The sequence below is a fragment of the Megalobrama amblycephala genome, linkage group LG21 (assembly GCF_018812025.1).
Source record: "Megalobrama amblycephala isolate DHTTF-2021 linkage group LG21, ASM1881202v1, whole genome shotgun sequence".
Lineage (NCBI taxonomy): Eukaryota > Metazoa > Chordata > Actinopteri > Cypriniformes > Xenocyprididae > Megalobrama > Megalobrama amblycephala.
The window spans coordinates 5090837-5113094 of NC_063064.1; the positions used below are offsets into that span (position 1 = coordinate 5090837).

At 37.2% G+C, this 22258-nt stretch overlaps 1 protein-coding gene across 1 annotated transcript; it reads left to right on the top strand.

Moving 5' to 3' along the window:
- The first annotated feature begins 343 nt into the window (after positions 1 to 343).
- Positions 344 to 22239, top strand: itih3a.2 (inter-alpha-trypsin inhibitor heavy chain 3a, tandem duplicate 2). Its single transcript, XM_048173369.1, is given in 24 exon segments — positions 344 to 488; positions 3928 to 4094; positions 4204 to 4308; positions 4420 to 4582; positions 4687 to 4734; positions 4736 to 4798; positions 7411 to 7539; positions 7631 to 7747; positions 7831 to 7999; positions 9998 to 10114; positions 11143 to 11324; positions 11422 to 11607; positions 11687 to 11826; positions 11915 to 12069; positions 16786 to 16812; positions 17003 to 17056; positions 17151 to 17168; positions 19323 to 19361; positions 19471 to 19584; positions 19721 to 19922; positions 20103 to 20220; positions 20222 to 20276; positions 21671 to 21782; positions 21869 to 22239. Coding segments are annotated over 24 exon segments (2733 nt in total). The 5' UTR covers positions 344 to 374; the 3' UTR covers positions 22008 to 22239.
- The last annotated feature ends 19 nt before the right edge of the window (positions 22240 to 22258 follow it).

Below are 22258 nucleotides of genomic sequence, written 5' to 3' on the forward strand. Positions count from 1 at the left end.
ATGTCATATCTTTTTTATTATTATTAAGGCCTTTAGATAATATTACAGACATATATAGACAAAGATAGGATGCAGACAGAAAGCAAAAAGTTTATGAACATTATTTAATAGTGAATGAATGGTGATCTAGAAAATAATTTAGTTGGCTATCATTGGTCATTAGTGAATTCTGCTGTTTTGGGTGGAGGTAGTGGGTAGGCAGTGGAGAATGTACTAGATTATTGGGCATATTCACACACCCCTTTGGCAACTCTTACAGCACCTCTACAACACACACAGGCACTCATTCATCTGTCTCTCTCTCTCTCTCTCTTTCACTCTCATTTAAGAACATTAACAGGCAGAGTTGAAGTCAGTTCGGACCAGGCTTCACCATGTCTGCCGTGAAAGTCACGCTGTGGATGTGTTTGTGTATTTGTGTGATCCATACTGCTAAAGCTCAAGGCACTATGAATATCAGAGATCAAAACAATAATTCAGCAAAACCGGTAAGATTTTACATTATGTGCTTTACTCAAATCTACATAAAGAGCATAAAGCATTGTTTGTTTCCAAGCTGCTCTTTTCCAAACAATAAATGGTGGGAATGGTGACCACAGCTGTCAAGCAAGATTGTCAGTGAATAACACTAACTTTTGTTTGGTTTCCACATGCAGGAGTTACCAAATGGCTTGAGTGTTCTCTGAGCATCAAAGGTTTCTATTTACAGTGTGTTTTTACAAGCTTTGAGCACTGTAGCCAATCATAATAATTTCTGTTCTGTGCGTGAACGCTACAAACAATCGGGGTGCTAGTCCACAAGGTTTTAAACACGTTGTAAACACTCTATTTGTAAATAAGAGATTCATTGTACAATTAACACAGCTTTTTGTTGTTGTTGTTGTTGTTATAATGGGAGTTTTAAGCCTGCCCTTTGGAGATTGATAAGCCTTAGGCCATGTGTCCACCAAAGCGTTTTTAGCCAGCTGAAAACGCCTAGCTGTGAGTGCTTGAGAGTGCTTCGGCAGTGCAGCGTTTTTGTTGTTTTTTTCAGTTGAGACTCTTTGTTGCTATGATACAGAATATCCACGGCACTGTTATTTGTAACTGATTTTGCAGATAATTTGTTTCAGACTAAAAATATTGACACAATGTAGAGTACTTGCTATGTATGTTCGGAGACCAGCAATATTAATTTCTCATCCATTTTGTTCCATTCTCTGCTTGTTGATGTCGTTGTACAGGAAGAATGTTGTGACAGTTGGCTGATGTTGTATTTGTCCGCTATAAAAAACGTTTTGTTGGTACCAAAGTATTTTAGCCAGCGGGAAATGCCAGGGTCTCTTCTAAAAAATGCCTTGCTGCGGACACTTGAGAGCACAGCATTTTATTTTATTTTTTCAGTTGAGATGCTTTGGTTGCTATGATATGGAATATCCATGAAAGTCTTACTAGTATCTGATTGCTAGTTTAGTTTTTACGAGATAGTTTGTTTCTGAATATAAAAATGCCAATACAATGTAACGTATTTTCTCTGGCTCTTGTTTTAAATGATTTTGTTTCGTTATTATGCTGCTTGTTGTTGTCTCTTGCCGTTGTACAAGCAGGATGTCGCGGCTGGTCGGTGTGGTATTTGTCTAGCCCCTCCTCCACTGTGATTGGACGGCTGGGTAAATAGTGACAGTGATGAGCGTTGCATGCGTTTTACACAAAGTTGAACATTTTTCAACTGTCGGCATCTGGAAAAAGACACCAAGCTCTCAGCATGAAAAAGACGCTTAGCGCATTGTCATGCTGCTGCCGTTTTTAAATACATGGCACTCCCTGTCATGATCCCTGTCTGTGTTCCCTGTGTTGTCTTTGTTGTTTGTTTACCATGATTCCCTGCCACTCTGCTCACTTGTTAGTTGCCATGGACACTTATTGGGCCACGCCCCCTGTTAGCTTGTTAACTCGTTATCTTGTTAAGCTTGTTTGTTCCTGTGTATAAGTAATGCCTGTGGCTACGTTTACACGTGGGCGGCTATTTTCATAAACGGACATTTCAACCTCTCCGGTTTCAAAAATAATATCGTGCACACATGTCAGTTTTCAGAAAAGTGTTCATTTACACGTACCCGTGTATATATGACGTCAAGAGTGTAACGAGCAGCTCAAGCCCAAGTAAGCCAATCAGAATCCCGAAAAAGAATCACGAATTCCTCTTGAAGTGATTCGAAGTTGTTGCAAAATTGCTGATCTCCGAGCACTCATTCGTCTCTGCTCCTCGACATAATGGAGCAGCTGTATTTGCAAATGCAAACACACAAGAAGAGTTTGCACCAACATAAATGCGACTGCTACTCTAAACGCTCCATGATCATGTCATGTAATAGCATGTAAACATAGGTCGCACTTTTGACATAGGTGCGAACTCTGGCGCATACTGTGACGTTGGCTGCCTAAACACCCGTTTGTCTCAGTTTACATGCAAACGTGCAAACAGAGATTTTCAAAATCTCCACTCTGGCCGGAGTTTTTAGAAAGACTCGTTTTCAGAGGCGAATTCTCCGTTTGCGTGTAAACAAAAGGCGCAAACGAAGGGAAATGTCTCCGTTTTTCAAAATAACCATGTACGTGTAAACGGGGCCTGTGTCTCACTCACTTTCTGCAAAGTATTGTCTAGTGTAAGTACTGCAATTCTGAGTGTTCTATCATTTGTTCCCTTGTCTTTGGTTTTTATCTTTGCCTGTTTGTGGAGTTTGTTTGGACTGCCTTCTTGTGTATTTTGACACTTCACCTGTTTTTTTTTTTGGTTTTTTTTACCTTGTTTGTGGATTTTCCCTCAATAAACTGCATTTGGATCTTCAGCCTTCGAGTCTCGGAGGAGTCACGTTACAAATATACTTGCCTTAGGAAAACAAATGCTTTGGACACACGATCTTAGTAATTATAAAGGGAGGGCTCTTATCTTGCTTTCTGTTTATTACCCATTCACAATCTAAATACAAGTTTAGTTATTCATGTTAAGTACACTGCAAAGTTTCTGGATTGAAAACCATATTTAAATGCGCAATTGAATCAGAAACTGCGATGCTGAGTGATTAACCAACAGACAAGACAAAATGGGGAATTTTTTTTTTTTAATGTACTACCGTTTTTGCTCTGTTATCAAAATTGGTACAGAGAAAACCATGAAATTTTACTAGTATTGCCGTCCACTGAAATTTTGGTACTTTGAGTGTGACAACCCTAATTTTGAATATAGTGTGTTTATACAATGTGTGTGTCATATTTTAAATGTAAGTTACAACTGTACAGTAGATTACGGAAGAGGATTAGGGCCAAGTAATAATAAAAAAATAAAACCATCTCGAGATTAAAGTTGTTAAATTTCGAGAAAAAAGTCGAGATAAAATGTTGAGAATAAACTCGTTAAATTACGGAAAAAAAACGTGTTAAATTTCGAGAACAAATTCGTTAAATTACGAATTTGTTCTCGTTATTTAACGATTTTTTTCTCGTAATTTAATGACTTTATTCTCATAATTTAATGAGTTTATTCTCAACATTTTATCTCGACTTTTTTCTCGAAATTTAACAAAATTTTTCTCATAATTTAACGAATTTGTTCTCGTAATTTAATTACTTTTTTCTCGTAATTAATGACTTTATTCTCAACATTTTATCTAGACTTTTTTCTCAAAATTTAAAGAGTTTTTTCTCATAATTTAACAAGTTTATTCTCAACATTTTATCTCTACTTTTTTTCTTGAAATTTAACGAGTTTTTCTCGTTATTTAATGAGTTTATTCTCAACATTTTATTTTGACTTTTTTCCCGAAATTTAACGACTTTTTTCTCGAAATTTAACAACTTTAATCTCGAGATGGTTTTATTTTTTTATTATTGCTTGGCCCTAATCCTCTTCCATAGTAGATTCTCTAACTTTCTCTTACTATCTTTCAGTCTCTCTCTCAGATAGAAGTGCAAAGTATGCGAGTGGACTGCAAGGTCGCCTCTCGTTTTGCTCACACAGTAATGACCACCAAAGCCCTGAACACAGCTAACGCATCACAGGAAGTGTTCTTTGAGGTGGACTTACCCAAAACAGCCTTCATCACCAACTTTAGCATGTTAGTCCTCTTTTGTTTACACAAGCTATAAATATGTTATACTTGCAACATTTTTAGAATGCCCAAAACCCACTATTGCCTCATGAAATACTTTGTGTTTGTTTTTCAGAGAGATTGAGGGCAGGATATATGTGAGCGAAGTGAAGGAAAAGGAGCGGGCCAGGCAGCAGTATGAGAGCGCTGTGTCATCCGGCCAGACTGCTGGTCTGGTTAAGTGAGTACAGGTCAACGTCAAAGCTCTGGAATGCTAGACAGAATACACATATTTGCTTTTCAGTATTTGCTAATCTCAATTACCAGATATAGAGTTGCTTTTGCTTTTCAGGGCTTCAGGGAGGCACATGGAAAAGTTCTCAGTGTCCGTGAATATCATACCCCAAAGCCAAGTCACGTTCACTCTTACTTACGAAGAGCTGCTACAGCGTCATCTTGGCAGTTACGAGATCATGATAGGTGTCCGACCTAAACAACTGGTTCAGAATTTTGAGGTTTATCATTTGTTTCTCTCTCAAACTCTTTTTCTTACACATATTTAGTGGAAATATTTAAATATTGTAAACTATGTTATATCACCCCTGTCTCTCATCCACAGATTGTGGTAGATATCTATGAACCTAATGGAATTGCATTTGTGGACGTCAAGTGGTACATTCATCACCAATGAGTTGCTTCCTCTAGTGAAGAAAACTGTTGCTGATAAAAAGGTTAGAACAAAACTTTGCAACAATCCCCCAACACTGGTAGATTGATATGGAAGCCTGTTTATATCTTAGTCAAAGAAAAACAAAACAAAAAAAAACACAAAACAGAACAAAAAATTAAAAAGGCTGTGGCAACTTTTTGTAACTTAATTGTAACTATTTCTTATAATTGCAACAATTGTGACTATATCTCTTAGATAAGCAATGATTATTTCTCAAACAATTGGGTTTTTAGTTGTTCCTTTATATGTCACAATTGTGAGTATACCTTACACACATCTTAATTTCTTGTAATTTGAACTTTATCTCGAAATTGAAACGATGTCTCAAAAAAAAAAAGGATAGTTTATTTTAAACTTGGCCGGTTGCACCAGCTAGACGTTCACCCTGTTGTAAACCAAGGCTGGACATAAAATGCATTTTAAGTCCTATGTAGAATGAAATCCTGTTACACTATTTAGGCATACATGTACCTAGTCAAAGATAGGTGTAAAGTGAAAAGTCATGACTTGTTTGGACAATATTAGTTTCATGCCTATGAATTATTTGTTACTTCAGATGTAACTACAGTATAAACGAATATATAGCAACCCTTAAAGGGTTAGTTCACACAAAAATGAACATTCAGTCATTAATTCACCTCATTTTGTTCCAAACCCATAAAACCTTTGTTCATCTTCGGAACACGAAGATATTTTTTATGAAATCTGAGAGCTCTCTGACTTCTCCATAGACAGGAATTTATTACCACTTTCAAGGCCCAGAAAGGTAGAAAAGACATAATTAAAATAGTCCACAGTGACTACAGTGGTTCAATCATAATTTTATGAAGCGACGAGAATACTTTTTGTGTGCAAAAACATACAGTCAATAACATCACAGGTAGCTAATTGACCTAACACAAAATTTCTGTATATAATTATGTAGGAAATATTAAATATGAACATATATCTGGGATATTTATTAGCATATTTTTTTTTTTTACATCAGAACAGTAGGCATATGCTTGGAAATAATATTTCCCATCTTTAAGTTCAGCCAGCGATATTTTGGAGTGGTAGCTTCATGTTATGATTTCATGAGCAATTCAGTTCTTTATTATTAGCAAAGTTTGGAACTATTGTGAATGGAGTCTTAAATATATACTATATTGCCAAAAGTATTGGGACACCCCCTCCAAATCATTGAATTCAGGTGTTCCAATCACTTCCATGGCCACAGGTGTATAAAATCAAGCACCTAGGCATGCAGACTGCTTCTACAAACATTTGTGAAAGAATGGGTCGCTCTCAGGAGCTCAGTAAAGTCAAGCGTGGTACCGTGATAGGTTGCCACCTGTGCAATAAGTCCATTTGTGAAATTTCCTCACTACTAAATATTCCACGGTCAACTGTTAGTGGTATCATAACAAAGTGGAAGCAATTGGGAACAACAGCAGCTCAGCCATGAAGTGGTAGGCAACGTAAAATCACAGAGCGGGGTCACAGTGTGCAGAAGTCGCCAACTTTCTTCAGAGTCAATAGCTACAGACCTCCAAGCTTCCTGTGGCCTTCAGATTAGCTCAAGAACAGTGTGTAGAGAGCTTCATGGAATGGGTTTCCATGGCCGAGCAGCTGCATCCAAGCATTACATCACCAAGTGCAATGCAAAGCGTTGGATGCAGTGGTGTAAAGCACACCGCCACTAGACTCTAGAGCAGAGGACACTTATTCTCTGGAGTGACGAATCACGCTTCTCTGTCTGGCAATCCGATGGACAAGTCTGGGTTTGGCAGTTGCCAGGAGAATGGTACTTGCCTGACTACATTGTGCCAAGAGTAAAGTTTGGTGGAGGGGGGATTATGGTGTGGGGTTGTTTTTCAGGGGTTGGGCTTGACCCCTTAGTTCCAGTGAAAGGAACACTTAATGCTTCAGCATACCAAGACATTTTGGACAATTTCATGCTCCCAACTTTGTGGGAACAGTTTGGGGATGGCCCCTTCCTGTTCCAACATGACTGCGCACCAGTGCACAAAGCAAGATCCATAAAGACATGGATGAGCGAGTTTGGTGTGGAGGAACTTGACTGGCCTACAGTCCTGACCTCAACCCGACAGAACACCTTTGGGATGAATTACAGAGGAGACTGCGAGCCAGACCTTCTCATCCAACATCTGACCTCACAAATGCGCTTCTAGAAGAATGGTCAAAAATTCCCATGAACACAATCCTAAACCTTGTGGAAAGCCTTCCCAGAAGAGTTGAAGCTGTTATAGCATCAAAGGGTGGGCCAACTCCATATTAAACCCTATGGATTAAGAATGGGATGTCATTAAAGTTCATGTGCACATAAAGGCAGGCGTCCCAAAACTTTTGGCACTATAGTGTAACTGCAGTAGAATGTGTCAGGGTGGACATGCATCATCTACGATGGGCAGAGTTGAGCCTGGTTGTTTTTTTTTTTGTTTGTTTGTTTTTTTTGGTACAACAGGTGTAAATATTTATCAGAAGGCTGGATGTAGCTAAGTCCAGCCTAGAGATCACACCCAAGTTTTTAACGTTCAGATGGAGCAAACAACCCCTGGAGAATAGGTCCTAACCATGCTCATAACACTGTTAATCTATGATCCTCCTCAGGCACATGTGTACTTCTCTCCTACATTGGATCAGCAGAAAAAATGCTCAGACTGTGAAGGGACATTGATTGATGGAGATTTATTCATCAAGTATGATGTGATACACCCACAGGATATAGGTGAAATTCAGGTACAATATCAGCAAAACCATTTTTTATAATGAATATTGTTCTAATCATGCATTATTCAGGTGGTGGTGTTCTTGTGTTTCTCTGTTTCAGATAGTAAACGGCTACTTTGTACACTTTTTTGCTCCAGATAATTTGCCACAAATGCCTAAGAATGTGGTGTTTGTGATAGACCGAAGTGGCTCCATGGAGGGAGAGAAGATGAAACAGGCAGGTCCAACAAATACTTTTCATACTTTTCATCCACTTTCCTTGTTCACACATTTAAGTCATTGCTGATTATCTGTTGGTAGACTCGAGAAGCTCTGATGACCATATTAAGTGAACTGCATGAAGAGGATTACTTTGGGCTGGTCACATTTGATGATGTTATAGAGTCTTGGAGACCATCGCTTAGCAAAGCTACACCAGAGAATGTGACGGCAGCAAAAGATTTTGTTCAGACTATTAAAGCAAGACACAGTAAGTATGAAATGAAACTTCATACTGTAAACACTGCTAGTTGAAATTATGGCCTAGCCATTAGAACTCTCCCGGAAAATAATGATAATTTTCATCTGTTATTTTAGCAATGCAATGAGATTTCTTTATTTGAATGAATTCGAAGGAATTAACGAGAGAGATTGTGAGTGTGAATTGCCTGTAAACATCTGTATGTAAGTGTTAGCGAACTGCAATAGCAAAAAAAAATCATAAGGCAGAGTTTGAAAACCAGTTTATATGCTTCTGAATATTTCTGTTTGTGGGCAAATTCTTAACTAAAGCTTCCAGCTCCGGAAAAAGCTGCGAGTTTTTCTGCAAGTGCACACATCTGCTTTCATAATAAGACATTAAAATGCTATCTTTGTGGGCAATTGTGACTGTCGCCTTGTGGCTTGGCATTCCAATGGGAATTGTATATTTGTTTACACGCAGGTCAGGGGCCGTATTCACAAAACATCTTAAGGCTAAAAGTAGCTCCTAACTTGCCGATTTAGGAGAAACTCTTAAAAATAATGGAATAATTCAAATAAATAATTCAGTCCTAATTTTAGGAGTCCTACATTTTTGCTTTAAGAGTATTTCACAAAGCATTTTAGCGCTAAAACTAGCTCCTAAATCTGCGAAACGCTAGGAGTAGTCAAGAGCACTCCTAAGTCATTAAGACCAAATCACAACAGTCCTAATCCACTCAAAAACACTGTACACCATTGAGGCAATAGCGATAGAGCCTTGGGTGCTGAACCTTTTCTTCATAAATGCAATACATTTTGATTTATAGATTTGAATCTACGATGAGACGCCAAAAAAAAAAAATAATAAATTAATATAAATAAATAAATATCGTCTGATTACCTGTGGCAATGGTTTTCATGAGTTCACACTTACAAATGATTGAATAGAGTAAAAAAAATATATATATAATAAGCGTATTTGGTGTGCTGTCCAAGGAATTTAGCCAAAACCCAGAGTTCTCCACATATCCCCAGCCGAGAATGAGGAGCAGGTTGGCGGAGGGATGCAGAAAACTGTCGAAGTAACTATAGGCGAGTCGGCTCTTGTCTGTGTATATATTCCTCCTCTCGAGCTGATTAGAAAGACTGTTTGAATGTGTTTCTCCCAAACTTTGTTTATAAAACATAATTTGTCGCTTGAATTCTGCATTCCCTTGAGATAAAAACATCCAAGAGGTGGACAATTAACTGTATATACTAGTTTAATTAGTGACACTTAGCCTACATTTTAAAACATTTATGGCAACAATATGGCAACATTTTATTTTGACTATGGCAACATTTTTATTCATTTATTTGAATAATGCAACATTTGTATTTTAAAACCTTTATTTTAATTTGGAAACATGACACCTCATTCTACAATATTTCTATGAATAAATCGCTGACTCCTCCCCCATTAGCCAATCACTGTGTGTTTACTCCATAGCAACGAGGTCAACCCCGCCCTTACTCTTAGCTTAAGACTTCAGTCTATTCCTTAGTAAAAGTTTGTCTCAGCAGCTTTGTGAATAGGTTTAAAGAGAAAACTCTTAGCTAAGAACTTTTACTGCTATTTAGGAGAACTCTTAATGGTAAGATAAAATGTTTTGTGAATACAGCCCCAGATGTCCAGATTTTGGATATGTATCTGATTTCAAATTTTATTTGGAAGTGGCTCAGAACAGATGCAAAAAAAAATTGGATCTTGTGTGGATTTTTGTATTTACATGTGTGCAACAAACTCCGATCTGTGTCAGATGTGAGTAAAAAAAAAAATCTTTTTTTTTTTTTTTTGGTGCCAGTGTAAACGCTGCCCTAGAGCCATGGTTCTCGTGTAATGCAGCACAAGATGCCTCTATTTTACTGTAAATTACTGTTTTTATCTAGTCAGTACTGGTAAAATATTCACTGCATAGAATACCACACATTAAATGCCAACATTACTGCTGCTGTTTTAAAACATTCTCTCACATTTTTCCATTAGTGACTGATATAAACAAGGGCATTTTGTATGCCGTGGACATGCTTACCTCAGAAAAAAGTGACTACTTCCCAGACATGTCTATGATCATCCTACTGACTGATGGCCAACCCAGTTCTGGTGTGTATTGGTTTTCCATTGAGAATACAAGACTGTTTTAAATGCTTGTTTTATTGGGCATTCCATATGTTTTATAACACAGGTTTTCAAACTGGGTACCGAGGAGTGCTAGGGATTTATAGAAAAAAAGGGTTCAATAAATAAATAATCCTTTGAGCGCATATTTTTAATATTCTGTGTTAAAAGAAGTTCAACTTTCAAAAGCATTTGTCAAAACACAAGCAGGTATTCGCCTCTGCAAAATAAACTTGTATGATGCTTGTGTGATGGGATGCAAATTAATTAAAGGATTGTGATCAAAAAAACAAAACCCCTTTCTAAAAACTTCTAGCCTTACAGCATAAATGTTGCATAAAGAGAGCTGCCGCTGTGTATGATGTCAATTATGCTTATTATTTGATTATTAGTAATGTTGAGAAAAAGAAAAACACTGTCCACTCCTCTTTTACGGAAAACTTTGGCAGCTTAAGTCTTCCACAGTTACATATTGAAAACACTGTTTGTTTTATTGCTTGTATTTTTTTGTTATTTGTATTTAGCTATTTAAGTCATTTAGTTTGTTGAAAAATACTTGACTACACACTATTGTTTTAAATGTATTATTATTATTTTTTTTAATTATTTAAAAAAATAATTTTAAATGAAGTAGTTGTACACTGAGGGCCAAAATGCATAAAATGCTAAATGCATAAATAATAATGATAAAAACAAACATGCTGATACATACAGCATGGACAGCTAAATATTTTTGTAATATTAAATCGGGAGGTCAACGGCAATTCCCAGCCCTAATAAAAAGGCCACTTATTTAATTTAGGAAACAATACAATATCACGTTAGTTTTCTCTCCAGCAGTATAAAAAGGTTTTATGAAAATACACAGTTGCCTTTATATTTTAGGAAGGCTGTCAAGTAGATTATTACATTGTAGGTCCATGGCAACAAAAAGTTTGAAAACCCCTGCTTTCAAAACTCAAACCTTCAATTATATCGATTCAACAATCTGGACTGAATCATGTGTGTTTAAGGGCAGCAAGATCCATCCATAATCCAAGAAAATGTCCGTAAAGCTATTAATGGAAGCCTAAGTCTCTTTTGTTTGGGCTTTGGCTATGATGTGGACTACAGTCTCCTTGATAAGTTGGCCAAGCAGAATGATGGACTCGCTCGAAGGGTCTATGAGGACTCGGATGCTGACCTTCAACTACAGGTAGAACTGACAACCGTATACTGTCAACCAACCTTATATTTAATATGTAACCTGATCCAGGTAATAGCCAGGTCCTGAATGATTGCCTTCTCTATAGGGTTTTTATGAAGAGGTGGCTAGCCCACTTCTCTTTGAGGTGAATCTCAATTATCCTGGCAACGCTGTAACTGACTTGACACAAAGTCACTTTAGGCAATTCTTCAAGGGCTCTGAGATAGTGGTAGCCGGACGCCTACAAGAACTTGAGACTGACACCTTTCAGACTGAAGTATCTGCACATGGGGTAAGGGAGGCACTATTAGTTATTGAATAAAAATCTGTTTGATTGTACTGTTCCATAAGTGCCATGTATCCAATTTCAGTTGGAAGACCAGTTTGTGGTCAAGAGTCTAGCAATCACTGAAGAGTGGGACAGTGTGTTCCCTGAGCAGGAGTACATCTTTGGCGATTTCACAGAGCGACTGTGGGCATATCTGACCATCCAGCAGCTCTTGGATAAAATGTCAGCGTGAGACATTTGCCCTCAAATAATTCAACTATTACCTGAGAATGACAAAAATAATACAATGTCCAATAAAATTTGTTGACAGAGAGACATGCTCACCAGAGGACAAAGAGAATGCCACAGCTGAAGCTCTAGACCTTTCTCTAAGGTACAACTTTGTCACACCACTTACATCCATGGTGGTCACCAAACCACAGACCGAAGATGAAGAAATGCTTGTAGCTGACAAGCTGACTGAAGGTATTTGTATTTTTTTTTTTTTTTACTTTGAAGCCATAGTCCACCCAAAAATCAATATTGAGTCTAGGGCGGAACGATTATGACAAAAATCATGATTGTCGTTTATTCCCTTAAATTGTAATTGCGATTATTAATTAAGATTATCACAATTACATTGAGTAATGTTTTGGACACCTTTATACCACTGTTTGAAGAAACTGCATGCCATATGTTTTGTAAAAATAAAAAACAAGCTGAAAAGAGTCTTCCTGAAATTTTTTATCGCTTTTCTATAGCATTAAGCCTCAAATGTCAACTACACATAGGTTTGGTTTCTTCTTTAAATAAAAAAGTAAACATATGCATGTAATAATAATAGGGGCTTTCGCACCATGTTATTCTAGGAACTTTGTTATAACTAGCCACCAGTGTGGTTCCCCGAGAATGAATGTTCTCATAGGGCCATTTTCCTGGTTGCATTCTCACCCCCAGTAGGAACTCTGAAGTGACATAGTACCCATTAGCACACTACTTTGAGCTCAGATTATAAAAAGAAAAAATAATGTGTTATCCTACTTGATGTCTTAACCAATTGATGTGATTGTTACATCATACCTCCTATAATTTCAAGAAAATCAGACCATTGCACACTGAGATATGGGTATCTATGTGTTCACACTGTCTGGTGGCCATTTTGAAAGCTGTCTGAAAACTTTCACCAAAAGAGGACCCTTCTAAATGTGCATTTTTAAGGTGGTTAAGCCTTTTCTGGGGGTAGTTATTAGACTGGGTAAACCCATCCTGATCTGCCGGCGATTTGATTTCGCCCAGCAACTCAGTCTGGAAACCCGTACATTCATTTCTACTGCTTCTGTTACACTTTTGCGGGAACCAATCACAGACTGGCTTATTCACCTTGCTCGCTATTGGCGGGTATAACACGATGACGATAGAGAAGCGACGGCAAGCACGACCGTCAATCCAATTCCTTTTAACCTCTCGACGATGCTGAATGACGACTTTTGTTTAGAAAACAAATCGCTCGAGTGGGTGTAAATACCTCTCACTTTCATGTTTTTTTTTGCACAACCTGCAAAAATCGTTTGATGCCATTTCTGCTTCTGCAAACCGCTGATCAATGCTACAAACCAATACAAACTAAACCTGTCTGGAGTTTTTGCGTCGCTCTGAAAAGTACGTCACCTGGATCATTGATCCGATTGGTTGAAGGACTATCCAGTTGCGTGAATAATGCTTGTTGATCACGCCTTTTGTGCAGTAGAAAATACATAGCAAACTCCCCAGACCAATGTTCAATTTTAAATTGAGCTTGGTCTGGTGATAGCCAGACAAGGTAGTTATAACTATTTACTGCAAAATTAAGAGATTAATAGGGGCCTAAAATAGGGCCTACAACTTCAATCACACATGGCACCAGCTAGTGGTTATAACTCAAAGTGAGAGCGTACACAACCGAACTCCAACATGCTACACAGGAGGCCCAGAAGGCCTACAACTTGCAAACATATGGCATTGGCCAGTGGCAATCATAACCACACCAGCCAGCAGGCCATGCACAGTAAAAAACAGCTTTTACTCTTAAAGCAAGAGGAGTGCATACTCCGCCATCATACTCTACGAGAGGCCTGACCTAGAGTCTACTCTTAATTAAGAGATGAGTGTAGCAATGGCAGTGTACGGTAACCACACAGAACTGTGCCAACATGTAATGTGAAAGGAGGCCCAGCGGGGCCTTCAACTTCAACAACACGTGACGTCAGCTAGTGGACATCCTGACCCAACCAGCCAGCAAGCCATATACTCAGTAAAAACACCTTTAAAGGTTCCCTAGAATCAAAAATTGATTTTACCTTGGCATAGTTGAATAACAAGAGTTCAGTACATGGAAATGACATACAGTGAGTCTCAAACTCCATTGTTTCCTCCTTCTTATGTAAATCTCATTTGTTTTAAAAGACCTCCGAAAAACAGGCGAATCTCAACATAACACAGACTGTTATGTAACGTAATATTGTGTGAGAGATTAATATATTATTGTAACATAACTTAAAATGTTGTACTGAAACCACTATCCTGTGCACTAAAAATATCTCAATGTAGATTTTGGTGAGCTTAATAGGTACGTTTACCCTAAACTGCGCTTGATGTTGTGACTTTTATTTTGACAGCACTGAGAACAGCTCAGACAGAGCCTGAGCTCACAGTGCTCGCATTCTCCGTCTTCATTAGTTTCTTCATTATGATCCGTTTAACAGTCCTGTCTAATACATTATTAGATAGAACTACAAAGAAAGTAGACAGTATATGAAAAGTATTAGCTTTTGCTGTGTGGTTGATGCTCAATGGCTCAAGCTGAGCAGAAATACATAACCATGTTTCGCCTGGTCCACTTAAAGTCGTGCTGGATTTTCTCCTTAGTGTAAGGTTGAGAGGTCTATCTTTCACCGTTTTCAATGTTTGTATAGTTCGTTTGCGGAGTAAATATATAGACTTGGTACACAGCTTTTTAAAAATGGTGGGTGTTTCGCATCCAATCGACCAATCGATGTACACTTACATCACTGGTAGTTCCTTTTGTGCTGGGTTAGACCTTTTACACATGTGTAGTAGTTGTGATTCACCAACATGAAAATGCTCTAAACACACCTCTTAAGCATGCAGAATAATGTAAGTGGATATTTTTTGATGTAATCACGCCTTTGAACGATTCTGAAATCGCGGCATTCGTAATCGCGATTAGAAATTCGATTAATTGTGCAGCCCTAATTCAGTCATCACTTACTTATGCTCATGACGTTCTAAACCTGTATGACTTAAAGGGTTAGTTCACCCAAAAATGAAATTTCATTAATTACTCACCCTCATGTCGTTCCACACCCGTAAGACCTTCGTTCATCTTCAGAACACAAATTAAGGTATTTTTGATGAAATCCGAGGGTTTATGAAGCACACATAGGCAGTAACGCCATTGCACCTTTTGAGGTCCAGAAAGTAAAGTCATCGTTAAAATAGTCAACGTGACTACAGTGACTCAACCTTAATGTTATGAAGCAACAAGAATACTTCTTGTGTGCAAAAACAAAGGAAAAATAATGACTTTATTCAACAATTTGAACTGTTGTCATACTCAGTTGACGTAGTGAACTCATTGCAGGCTTCTGTGTTTTAAAGGGCACCTATTATGCCCCTTTTTACAAGATGTAATATTGGTCTTGGGTGTCCCCAGAATGTATTTGTGTAGTTTCAGCACAAAATACCCACAGTTAATTTATTATAACCATTTGAAAATGTCATTTTTGGGGCCTGTTTTAAAAAGAGCTGTTTTGGTGTGTACCACCTTAAATATAAATGAGCTGCATATCCCCGCCCTGCCTTTGGATGAGGGCGTAACATGCATACCTATGGCAATAAACAGTCGGTAGAAGCAGAATGGCTGAGAGTGAGAGACCCGCTGTTTTGTATGGCATTCAGCCGTACATGTTTCAACCGGAATCAGACCCAGATGATGAAGAGACTCCGGCAGAAGAAGCACAATTGAGAATGGAGCAGGACGTCTCTGAATGGTTATTTGATACATTTATGTACTTATAAGAGTTTTAATCGCGTCCCCTTTGCAATTATGGATGTGCAACACACACACACACACACACACACACACACTGTGATAACGTTCGCGCAATTTTTTGAAACTACAAACACAAATACTGTAATAACGTTTGCTAAGTAAACATACACAGTTTTTAATACAATATCTTTAAAAAATATATATATACGTGTGGATACACACTATACAAACAAGGTTTAAATTATATACACAGACATTCTACGACGACGACAACAACTTTAGACGCATTTGTTATTGAATTGGCTGACATCGACTGAAATGACTATTTGCTCAAAAATCATTAAATACACTTACTTCTTCTGGAGGTGACGTTGGATCGCGAACAGTAGGCAACGATCCACACTTGAGGATTAACTTTGAAGCAAGACCTGCTTTGAATTGACCCTCGTTCTCAAAACAGTCAGTCAAAAAATGATTCGCGCAAACATAAACATATTTTGGAATTTTGAGTGGCGCCTTTCCTTCGTAAATAAAATCCATCCACTGCGTTTTCAGTGGCTCTGATGTCGAAAGTAAGTGAAAACTACTATGTTCATTATTACATCCCACAACAGAACACTTATGTTTCTTAGGAGACATTACCGGCTGTCGTTGAAACAATGGAGGATGGTTGACAGATCACCGAGGTCGGGGTCTATGCCAAAACCAGATTGTCAATCAAACCACGTGGGTGGGGCTTAGCGCAATTCTACGTCACAGTGAGAGCAATCTTAGAACAGGGCGTTCTGAGACAGTGCTTATGAATTATTGAGATTGTAAAAAAACCACTGGGTGGATTTTTCTCATTCTAGGGTGGTTTTGCTCACACACTGCCAACACACATTTATGGTCAAACACTATGTAAAAGTGAATTTTGCATAATAGGTGCCCTTTAATGACAGAAATGTAATTTTTGGGTGAACTAACCCTTTAATATTGTTTCCTTTTCCATGTAAAGGTATTAATTAATAATATTATTATTATTAGTATTAATATTACAACAGTAATAATATTAGTACAACATTGGCCAAAAATGTGTGACCATTTGAAGCAACAATTTTCTGCAGAAGTGCTTATGTTACACATTAACACTGTATTCTTTTGATTCACAGAGCAGCGAGATGACACAACAGAACCTGGTAAGAGAAATTTGACTGGTACATGATGGTTTATTTTACCCGCCATTCTGAACATTAATGGTGTCTTATCTTGTCTTACTATACAATGGATTCTGCAAAAACTATTGAATGAACACTCTCTCTCTCTCACTCTCTCTCTCTCTCTCTCTCTGTCTGTCTCCATCTCCATCGCACAACTATATCCTTGAAGCTGTGGGTGCTTCTTACTCTCAAAGTTCAAAGCTTTTAAAACCTTCATATTTAGGTGAGAATTGATATGATTTTTGTGGTGTGAATTTGAATATATTTTAAACAATTTTAATAAAAAAATATATCTTTCTTATCTGTTGCTTGCTCAGTATCTTACATGTTTGAAGGTGAGTACTTAAAGGCAGGGTAGGCAAAAAAATGTATAAAAAACTTTTTTTCAAAATTTGTTTAAACTTTATTTATATATCAATACATAATTAAAATGTAAGTACTCTGAAAAAGAAAGTATAAAAATCGAGTGTCTGTAGACCTCTCACGACTGTTTTAAAGACAGCTCATTATTTCCATTCACTCCACCCCCTCCCTTCTGGGCTCCTTCCAAAGCCACGCCCCCAAAACGCATGAACGTGTGACTCCGACCACTGAGCTGGAAGACGCATTATTTACCTGAGACGAGCGGAGAGGAAGGAGCACAGTGCATGTAGTGACATCATGTCAGAATCACATGTAATAAAAATAACTTTAAAATTATGAAGATAAACAAACAAGATGTATTTTAGTACTCACTATCAAGCTAGCATATTGATATTGGTAAAGTTTAAAATATATATTTTTTGATTCGCTAACGAGCTAGTTATCTATAAGGCAAAGCTAAAAACAGGTTGCATGATACACGTTTTTCCATTACCATCATTTACACTGTGATGAAGATGAATTTCGTGTAAGATTCATAACATATACGTTGTTCTACAGATCAACAGAGTAACATACACTTAAATATCAACTCACAACTGCATTGCAGACACAAAATAATAACACACACATACAACAAAGTGTGTACGACACACACAGATACAAGATAAAGACATCAGTAAACATAGGTAGAGAATATAAAAACAAAACAAAGGCGAAAAAAACGTGCAGGTAAACTTGCAGGTGAACATGGTAAAAGACTTAGACAGAGGGTAAAATTATGCACAATTCAACACTATAGCTATCATTATTTATCGTCTCTACTACGGCTCGCTAAGTAATGTTATGTTAGCTATATTACGCAGCTACGTGTGCTAATGACACATGCTTCATGAAAAAATAAACAAAAAAATATGTATGATCAAAATACAAAAAGAAAGATTTACCTGTCCAGCAGAAATAAAGCCATCAAGGAGTCACTTTTCAGCCCCTTGAGTTCCCTCAGTTCTCGCCATCGCTGGAAAGCCACGCCGATATTAACTCGCGTTTTATTTCTTTGTTTATCCAAAGACTTTTTGTTCATTGCCTTTTCTTGTACTGTTACTGTCTTCCTTTTTTTGCCTGGTTTGCCTTCACTAACTGCATAGGCCGATACTGTGAATTTAGCTTGCTGTTTCTCTGCCATTGTTTTGGTATTCCTAGGATCCGTGCCTCTTGGATTCCCCAAATCAAACGTGCGCGCGCAAGTGGGCAGGTCATGTGTGGCAAAAGGGTGGTTGCCATGGTTGCGAGAGAGTGACAGCCGCCTAAGCCAATCCTATGTTTCGTCCCGGATGGAAATAATGAGCTGTGTTTAATACAGATTAAACGGTCTAGAGTCACTCGATTTTTATACTCTTTTTACCAGAGTTCTTACATTTTAATTATGCATGTATATATATAGAAAGTTTAAACAAATTTGGAACAAAATTTCTTACCTACCCTGCCTTTAATGACAGAAATTTCATTTTTGGGTGAACTAACCCTTTAATATCATTTCCTTTTCCACGTAAAAATATTAGCCAAATGAGATTGTCTCACAAAGCCAGATGTGGTTTAGGTGTTCTAAACTTTTGACCAGTAGTATAGTTTACAGGTAGGTACATTTAAAATTGATGCCATAATCATTTCTTTACATCCAAATGAAACCTCCACAAACCTCACTAACTTGAACAAATACAAAAACTAGTTCTTCCAATGAACCATTCGTTGTACCAGCGGTAAACCTACCTTTCTTCCTGTATACCTCCAACTCCTGGAAATTGTCCAGTGGTTTTACAATTCAAAGGAAGAAGCAATACAGTGTTGTACAACACTAATACAGTGTTTCATACAGTGTTATTACAACACTGATGGCCCAGTATACATGGTCATCAGTGTTATAACACTAAGTGCTGTAATACCAATAATTAACTCATAATACTAACATTCAAGCCTAGAGAACTCATTATGAGCCATTCTGAACATTAATAGGTGTCTTATCTTGTCTTACTATACAATGGATTCTGCAAAAACTATTGAATGAACGCTCTCTCTCTCTCTCTCTCTCTCTCTGTCTTCATCTCCATCACACAACTATACCCTTGAAGCTAAAAGCAAAGGTCAAGGTTTAAAAGCTTCATATTTAGGTGAGAAGTGATATCATTTTTGTGGTGTGAATTTGAATACATTTTAATAAAGAAAAATATCATTCTTACCTGTTGCTTATGTTTGTCTCTTGTTCTTTGGGTTTGGCAGTTGATGGAGATCCACACTTCATCATTGAGCTGCCTGATCAGAATGATGCTCTGTGCTTCAACATTGATGACAAACCTGGAACCATCTTCAACTTGGTTAGCGACCCACTTACAGGTGATTAATTCTGTCAAAAAACAGAAACATCTGTTTTGATGTGGGTAATTGTAACTAGATTTATTCTCCTGTTTTCTCTTTCTACTCATATCTGTGTAAAAAAAAAAAATTTTTAAAAAAAAAAAAAATTATTCAGGCATTGTAGTGAATGGCCAGATCATTGGAGATAAGAAGGTCATCCCTGGGAGCAAGTTGCACACTTATTTTGGGCACTTTGGAATTGTTCATGAGAGGTTTGGCATCAGATTGATGGTGAGCACAAAGGAGATCTCACTGACTGAAGAGGGAAAACAGGCAAAATTGTCCTGGACTAACAACAGGACTATAAATGGACTGAAGTAAGTGACAATTAATTTACATTAATCTGTGCTGTAGCATTATAGTTCCCCAAACAAATTAAAACTAAAATTAAAAGAATAAAAAAATAACAACATATTGTTTTGGAACTAATCATTTGTGCACAAGCTATTCTTCTATGAGATTTTTGAGTTCAATCCTCTATCTTTTGCTTTCTCCAGCGTGGATCTGCAGGTGATCAAAGATTGCAGTTTAACAGTGACTTTGAGGAACTCAGTCAAGTTTCTTATTATCCTGCACAAAATATGGCAGAAGCACCCGTATCATCAAGACTACCTTCGGGTTCTACACCTTGGACAGTCACCATCTTTCACACAATGTCCACGGCCTGCTTGGTAAAATAAGATGCTCCTAAATATCAGCAGAAAAACGTATAGCTTACTTTCACATAAGAGAACATACATGGTTCTTTGCTAATATAGGCAAATTGTTTAGTGATGAAACTTTGATGACTTTTAAAATTACACTATGAATCTTTGGTCATCCCGAGCACATTCAAGTTTGTTCTTCATTAGTTTTACTAGTAAACAATTTGAATTTTTCATTGCTGTCTGTCCAAATAAATTTACAAAGTTCAATTCATAAGTTCATACATTCATTAAGTTGTGTTCCAAATAACATAGTACTATACACTATGCACTTACATGAAGCACTACACTATCGTTTAGTGTATGAAATTTGTCAGGTTATTTTGTCATCCAGCATGCCCCTCCCCTTCTGCCATAAATTGAATGCTGCAACTGTTGAACTGTAAAAATGGATATACATGTTGAGATTTGCTACAGTTTATATTGAACACTTATTAAATTATCAAAATTTTTAAATATGGACATTGAGCATTAGATGACATTAGAGCTGCACGATTAACCACAAAAAGATCACGATCTCGATTCAAACACCGACACGATCTTACTGTATTAATAACAACGATTCGCTCGTGTCTATTAAACCTTTGACAAAATCATACTGGATCATTCAAATCTGTGTTTGTGCTGCTGCGCTGAGCCAGAGAGAGCAGTTTTGAACCACACAGTAGTTATTTCTGTATTACAAATATTCAAATTATCACAGAAGTACCGATAAAAGTTTAAATTAGGATATAAACACTGGTGTCTACGATAGCGATCAAAATAGAGCAAACCACCTTTTGAAACTAATTTGTGGTTTCAAATAACGGTTGTTTCAATTACATTTTATGCCACTAGGTGGCGAAAAGTGACTGTTAAAAAAATGTATTTGTCATTGAATCATTCATTCAAAAGGTTTGTTTAAAAAAAAAAAACACTGATTCATCCAGTAATGAAACAAGTATTTATTAACGAGTCACTGATTTCATTCAAAACCATTTTTTTTTAAATGATTAATTCAAATCAAAAAAAAAATTCCAGCAATTAATATTTTGTCAGAACCTCTAGTAAATTACATGTTAATTTGTTTGGTTGTAGATTATATTCAAAATCGTCGAAGAACCGTGATCTGTATTTGAAACCAAAAATCGTGATTCTCATTTTATCCAGAATCGTGTAGCTCTAGATGACATCAAAGATAATCTAAATGTAAAATAGGGGAAATGCTCATGATGGACAAAGACAAAATCAGTGTTTAAGAACACAGTTTCTAAAATACTGCTACTTCTTCCAATGTCACTACACTTCCACTCCACCCAGCTTATCTATTCTTATCCTGATGTTAACAAAAGGTTTTTTCTCTTTTTTTTTTTTTACTGCAGGTCAGTTCTACCAGGGCGTTAACTTTGAGGTTAGTGACTTGTTTCCAGGAAAAGACCCTGATAAACAAGATGCCATCATGTTTGTGAAAGGAAACAAGCTCACGGTTACCAGGTGAGTGAAAATGAACGTAAAAATTGAATTGTTGAATTCACACCTGAAGACACAGAAATTTCATGCAGAATCTCACATGACTCCAGGGGCTGGCAGAGAGATTTCAGAAAGGATGTGAAGAACGGAGACAACGTGCCCTGCTGGTTCATTCACAATAATGGCACCGGACTCCTTGATGGAGTTCACACGGATTACATTGTCTCTGGTCTCTTCAATACAATCTAGACAACATCTGTCACTAAACCGACCTTTGCACTACACACAATGTACATTTTAGCTTTCATGTAGTCTTAAGTACATAATGTGATGGTTTTTATTTGGATATGATGCCATATTTGACAAAGCTGTACTACAATGCTGTTTGTGATAGTAATTTTTAAATATATACTATATTGGCATTCACTGGCTATGAAATAAACTGTCCTTCTAAACATGCCATGTGTTTCCATCTTTTGGCTCAAAATTGGGTATTGAAC